This window comes from Sinocyclocheilus anshuiensis, unplaced genomic scaffold, assembly GCF_001515605.1.
Source record: "Sinocyclocheilus anshuiensis isolate Anshui unplaced genomic scaffold, SAMN03320099.WGS_v1.1 scaffold1623, whole genome shotgun sequence".
In the NCBI taxonomy this organism is placed as follows: Eukaryota; Metazoa; Chordata; class Actinopteri; order Cypriniformes; family Cyprinidae; genus Sinocyclocheilus; species Sinocyclocheilus anshuiensis.
Window position 1 is genome coordinate 1,154,693 of NW_015553403.1, and position 7,255 is coordinate 1,161,947.

Below are 7,255 nucleotides of genomic sequence, written 5' to 3' on the forward strand. Positions count from 1 at the left end.
GAAGTACCAGCAGTCAACCATTGGTTTCAGGAGAGCGAGAGGGTCTGGGACTCAGCACACGTCCATCTGCAAAGGGCATTCAGGAGGCACAAGAACCAGGCCGATCGTCACAGAGCAGTAACACCTACCTACCTCCCTGGACAAAGGGTCTGGCTCTGTACCAGGGACATACGCCTCCGGCTACCCTGCCGCAAGCTGAGTCCCAGATACATAGGACCATTCACTATTTTAAGGCAGATCAACCCGGTCACTTATCGTCTGAAACTACCCGCAAATAGTAGAATTACTGCTACCTTCCATGTTTCTCTGCTAAAACCTCACCGACCTTCTCTTCTCCCTTCTCCCACAGGGTCTGACGTGGCTGAGGTGCCTCCTCCTCCAATCGAGCCGGACGGAGACCCCATCTACACCGTACGCTCCATCCTGGATTCGCGGCGACGAGGAGGCCAACTGGAATATCTTATTGACTGGGAGGGCTTCGGCCCTGAGGAAAGGTCCTGGATACCGCGTAAAGATGTTCTAGACCCCACCCTACTCCAGGACTTCCATATCAATCACCCCGATCGTCCAGCGCCCAGAGGGAGAGGTCGTCCTCGTCGCCACCATCATCGGTCTTCTGGAGCTGCCCGTGGAGGAGGGGGTACTGTCACGGATCCAGCCATTCCACCAGCGTCAGACCCTACAGCCCCACCTTCCCGTTCCAGCTCACCGGAGTATTGATTCCTTGCACCTGCCTCTGCCCAATTAAGAGATGCTTATAAACCCGCACTCACAGACCCTTAACCGTCTGGTCTCATCTATCGCTAATGTCTAAGACTTACCCGACTCCTGGTTTCCTGTTATCCGATCGTCTTCTTCAGCCGCTGGTCATCTGCCCTCGATTCCTATCCTCCCTGAAGCACACACGGACTCGAGAATTTGAGATAAGTCTCTCTAATACTGGGCATTCACGTCATATGAACTTCCCTGTGTTTTCCCTGAGTGTTTCCCTTCAATAAAGTCCGGTGAACCCTCATCCTGTTTCCCGTGCTTCAGTGGTGTGTGACACATATATGCAAATTGTGCGTATTTAGGAAAAATAAATGGGCTTAAAAAGTTATTTTTAAAAAATCAATATATTTTGTTGTTGACAACCCGAGTTGTGCATCCATTCAAATTCTTTGGTATTTGACATATTGTTTAATACAAAATATTGCATCATGGTTCATGTTCAGTGTTTGATTATAAAGTCATTTTATTTTACTTTTGTCTGATAAACAGTTAATGTTAAGTGCCTGCTTGATGTGCAATGTAAAATTTGGGTCATGACATGCATGTAAAACACATTGAGAACCACAGTAAACTCTGTATAGAGTAGAATAGTAAAGATCTGACTCATGTTGAGCTCCTCATAAAGCTGTGTGGTGAGTTTAGCAGCTTACTCTTTCAGATGACCTTTCATCCTTACCCACCTCATTATGAATATCTCAGCCATAAAAACTACTCAGAATATGCCCTCTTTTTCAGTTTACTGTGTCATCCCTCCTATTGCATCTCTGGCATCACCCTGGTTTCCACAGCAATGGGTTCAGGTGACAGGAGAGCAGAGATACACACGGCACACCTGTCACAGCACTCATGCCAACAGAAACCCTACTCCTCTCCTGAGCCTTTGTGTGCTCAGAATAGAGCCATCGAGACATACTTAAGCTCTTTGATATAACAGATGAATCTAACCGCAGTAAAGTTTTGTTTACGTTTATGGCTTCAGGCCTGCGGTGGAGCTGGTGGATGTCAGAATAGATGTTTCAGATGTTTCTGAGGAGGGGATCTGACCACACACCTGTCAACTCTGAAATGTTAGATTATTGCCAGAGTGATAGATGGTGCCAACGGGGCAGGTGTATAAAGCACGCTCTCAATAAAAGTTTCAAACATCTTGGATCGTTATCATTTGCTAATGGCTTTAATCGTTTCATGTGAGTGATAGAAATAATAATTATATGCACAGTTAAGCTATTTATAACAAAAACTATGATATTCCATAAAAAAAATTGTCAATTTTGATTTCATGGTGACTTTAAACATATTTGTCAAGTGTATTTCATTTAGGTGTAAAACATTTTTAGGTTAAAATGATACCCTTTTATTTCTAATTCTAAGCACCCCAGGTCTGTTTGTTTTAATCTCCATATTTATTTCCCCTTGTGCAAGTGAATTTTTTTTCACTTTCTTCATCTCCTGTCCTTTTACCCTCAGGCATCCTCATCTGTCTTTTGAAAGGAGCACTTGAGCAACATGATCTCAGACAAACTCACCAGTGCTTTTTTTCACAAGGATGTTTGACTTCTGAGAGATGTAATTCACCTCTCACATGTGCATCAGCAACAAAAAAAGTGATATTTTCTTAACCAAACAGGCTGAGCAACTGGTTATACCTTTTGAAATCTGTTCACAAATAAGATTTTCTAAGATATTAATAGTCTAATTTGACAAGGGATCAGATTTCTAGATGATAAAAATGAAGATTCTTGAGGAGAAAGTGTTTGTATATAAATTGCAGCAATGCATTATGCATCATATCATCATGAAGAACAGTTATCAATGCATAAATGAGTGATTTCTGACAAGATTTTCAGTGAATCATTCTATGCAGTAGTTGCAGTTCTGATCATTTGCATAGAGTTTAACTTTTATAATATAGCTAAACATGCCCACCACATTCACTAGAGAGAGCAATATTTTAGCTGACTCGTATTTTAGCCTGAAGCAATGCTTTGAAGTTAAAAATGTCAAGATTGATTTGTTTATTACAAACAAGCAGCTTTCAGTTCACAAGACATTAACTGATGGACTGGAGTAGTGTGGATTACTTGTGGATTATTGTGATGTTTTTATCAGCTGTTTGGACTCTCATTCTGACGGCACCCATTCGATCCATTAGTGAGCAAGTGATGTAATGCTAAATTTCTCCAAATCTCTTCTGATTAAGAAACAAACTCAACTACATCTTGGATGGCCTGCAGGGTGAGTACATTTTCAGCAAATATTCAATTTTGGGTGAATCATTCCTTTAATGATTTACATCCGTTTTGTTTCTTCGGTTCAAATCACTGTATGAATGTAGATAGAAGTGCTAACATTAGCGATGGGTAAAAAAAGTGACGAGATCAGTGGAGAGGATAAAGTTTCCTGATATGCTTGTTGTATAGAGTACTGGCTGTGCTCTTAGTGTGGTTATATAAATAAAGAGAAAGATTTTATGATCATACACCAACAATACTCAATCATTCTCACATCATGCCAGCCCCAACTGTAAAAGTTCTACGTGTGTCTGCAACCCCTGTGACAGCATCATGTGTGCTTGCTGGATTGTTTTTTTATTTTAAGTAGACCTCTTTCTCTCTTCTTTTGCTCTCTATATCTCTATGTATCTGCTGTGGGAGGCTGTGCACTTTTGTGCATGTTCTGACCTGTGTAAATACTGAGACACCACATTGTTCTGTCTTCCTCTCTCTCTCAAAAAAAAAAATCATTAAAAAATCAAAAGGATCACTGTAACAATCAAGCAAGAGACGACTTATGTAGGCCTAGCATTTACACAGTCAGAGACAGCTGTATTCTAACTTGGTAAGGTTTAAAGTTGATGCCTGACATAGCAAATAATCACTTAGGTTGTCCACTACAACAAGTGTTATGGTATAATGATTACAGGGCAGCAACTGTTTCTGTAGAGGTAAAGACACTGGGGGCACACAAACACATGTGCATGCACGTTTACCAAGCTTTCTAAATGAAGTCATGCCATAGAAATACCATATAATTGTCAGGACCTCCCATTGACTTCTGTTGTACTTTCAGCAAATTATGATTGCTACAGGTTAACCCTTAGAGAGATTATATAGATCAGTGGTTAACCCTTTATTTGAGATCTCATGAAGGCATTTAGGCAAAATGAGGCAAAAGCATACAAATATTACTAATATATAATATATTAGACAAGTATACAAGCTAAATGGGGACATAGACTTAAATAAAAACCATAAATATGTATATTTCAAAGGAAATGGACGTATGGATTAATTTAACATGTAGGCCTAATAGGATGTGAAAAAATATTTAATGTTCATTATATGATATATCATAATATAATATTATGTTTCATCTACCATTTATATTAAATAAGTATAAACAAGAGCACATGAAACAAGTACACACACACACACACACACACTCGTGAGCACTATAGACGTACTTAAACATTTCCACCTCAAAAGTCTACCATAGGACATTAATACTCCTTCTAGTGGTTTAGTTTCTAAGATTTATAACTTAGTCCTTTTACTGCAATATACTTATATTCCAGCTATCTACTCCTGGGAAAGGGAAGGTCTTGCTCAACCTGATTGGGACGTGGTATGGATCAGATGTTTCACTGCTTCTAAGAATCTTGCTCATCAGATGATTCATTATAAATGTATCAACAGGGCCTATATCACTCCCAGTATACTATACAACATGAAAGCTAGATCTGATCCTTACTGTAATTTATGTAATAAATCTACAGTTGGTTCTTACTTGCATATGTTTTGGGAATGCCCAGTGTTGGTTCCTTTTTGAAAATTTGTATGTTCTGTTCTTTCGGATTTCCTGCACTTGGATATACCTCGAGATCCCCTGCTTTTAATATTGTTAGACGATGCCATTCTCCAGCTGAATGCTCATCAAAAAAGGACCTTATCAGCTGCAAGTACCGCTGCCAAAAAGACTATTTTGAAATTATGGATAGAACCATCCATTCCCACAACTTCTACCTGGCTATCATACTTCAGAGACATTGCCTTGCTGGAAGGTACCACTGCCAGGCTCAACGGCGCAAAAGACAACACTATTCGGAGTTGGGCAAATATTGCTGTGATGTTGCTAGATAGGCTGGAAAGTTGACATTACTGCTATGCATATCTGAATTTTATTTTTTTTATTTTTCTTCCTCTCCGTTGGTACAAGTGGACAGCTTCATGGCATCTGTTTGTGCATAGTTCTCTGGAACTGTGAGTTGTGATATATGTTTCTGATGTGAACCTAAATCTGAATAAAAATGTTGATCATAAAAAAAAAAGTCTACCATAAAGGAACCACATCAGACAAGTGAGAGCGTCGCGTTGAAGGCGTTCGTCATCTTTAAACGACGCGAATCCCACGATAATACCGTCAGAGTATTATTTAAAATCCTACACAATAAAATTAGAAGAGAAGGCATATGTATAATAACAGGCTGAAGTAAAGACTGTGTGTTGAGAGGGAGGGAGACGGAGGAAAGTCCTGCCCTTTCTGAAAGATTTCCTGTTTCACTGGGCGAGCAGAAGCAAGCGACTCAAGCCCTCGGATTCCCTCAGTCTGTTGACTTCAGCAGCATGAGACGCTCTGCTTTCCTCAGGATCAGACGCTAAAATCACTAGGCTTTCTGGTCAAACAACGCCAGCTTGGTCGCGTTCACATTAATGCGAGGGATACGGACAGGACTGCGTTTCTAATGGCGCAATATTGGCTTTCTCTGCTCTGTTGGGGGACTTTTTTGATTTCTTCGGCTGTCATGGATCGGAGCGGAGTCGGTGAGTTAATGTCTTGACACCTCTCGCGCGCTCCTTAAGTTATCATATTACGTTACGCGTGTACGTGTGTTTTATGCAGGAGACCCAGTTATTTATCATCTTCTGTGGCTCGTGTACTCATAGTGGAGCGTTTGTTTCTTGACTGCTTTCTTTAAAGGCGTGCAACAGGTGATGGCATTCAGTGAACGCCAACTTCAGCGTTATTTTTTCCTTGCAGTTTTCAGGAGTTACGTAAGAGCGTAAGAAGCAACATATATTTGCTCAGGTGTTTAAAAATGACATCAGTCCCATAAAATGCTGTTTTATTGTCCTGTCCGACTAAACTTTGCACGTCTGTGTTTTTGATATGACTGACTTGGGCAGAGGTGTCATTATGTTTGTAAATCCGTTATTATTGTGAATGTTTCATGACAGTTGACGTCAGATTTATATATGTATATAGGGCCATGTAATGTAAAGTGTAACTTATATGCACCTTATAAAGTGTCTCTTGAATGGTATGGTGATGGTATCAGATGGGTTTTAATTTGTGGTGCTTTATAAACCATGATGCTGAATGATTACATATTTGTGTACAATGAATACATATATTGCCATTGTTTTAAAATATGACATGATGTCAGAACCGTTTCCTTTTGTGTTATAAACTACTTTAAGATGACCTTAATGATAATTTATAGTAGCTAATTGAAGGAAATCCGCAAAAGGATATGAATGTTCAGAAAAAGCCTAGTTGTACTATGATGCAAGTCCTTAAGAAACATTGTAGTATTATGGTGCATGAAATCATGCAAGTACTGTAATACACTGGTACTTTTTGGGCACATTTTTGTTAGTGGCAGTGACAGTTCTGCCTCTATACGCTTTGAAAGACAAGGCATTCCTCTAATCGGGTGCATAACATTTTAACATGTTAATACATAAGCTTGTTTCTGTTGTTGTTCCCTCAAATGTGTGTTCACACAAGGGAACGCCCTTATGAGCTGACAGCTGAAAAACATTAAGAGTTTGTCTTTTCGGTTGTAGTGGAAGTGTTTGACAGTGCGCGCAGGACGTTTTTCTATTTCAACCAGCCCCGCATCCTTCCTCCCATTGGTATAAATTGTTTATCTCTCTTTGTCCTGTCATTAATCTCAGCCTCTGTGATTACAGGTTTAGACACTAATTACACTCACTGAACTCCTCCCCATCTCACGCCTGTGATTATACAGCAGGAGATGTTTGTCACAAAGCGCTGTGTTTCGTGGAGCAACAGAGATATTTCTTACAGAAATCATATTTTCCAGATGTCCAGCTACATCTTTGCCACTTCCTGTTTCCAGCCTTGCTTGGCTGCATGTAGCTCTGCACACTTCACTGCTGAAACACACTAGGGCTGTGTGTGCTATGTTTGAGCCACGTGCAAGCATTTTGCCCTGCTTGTTTTAGGCAGTACAAATAGCATTAGATGCCCCTGTATGCAGGACACTTGCCTTCCTGTTGGTGTCTGCCCAAATAGGTCATTTTGAGCTCATCCTGTCTTGCATTCTGCACTTAAAAATCATAGTTTTTGTTGTTGTTGAGTCACTCTGCTGTCAAGTTTAAAAAGGAAAATTGCAATTGTGCAATTAATGGTGCTCAGATTAGGGCTGCACGATTAATCGAATGCGATTGTAATGCGCATT

At 40.2% G+C, this 7,255-nt stretch overlaps 1 protein-coding gene across 1 annotated transcript in view; it reads left to right on the plus strand.

Annotated features, from left to right (window-relative positions):
* Positions 1-5,142: 5,142 nt before the first annotated feature.
* The window catches only part of LOC107668281 (TGF-beta receptor type-2-like), a 25,326-nt gene continuing 23,213 nt past the window's right edge, over positions 5,143-7,255 (plus strand). Inside the window, exon 1 of the mRNA XM_016460100.1 lies at positions 5,143-5,591. Within this exon, the coding sequence (XP_016315586.1) occupies positions 5,513-5,591 (79 nt within the window). The 5' untranslated portion in view covers positions 5,143-5,512. The remainder of the gene's footprint in view (positions 5,592-7,255) is intronic.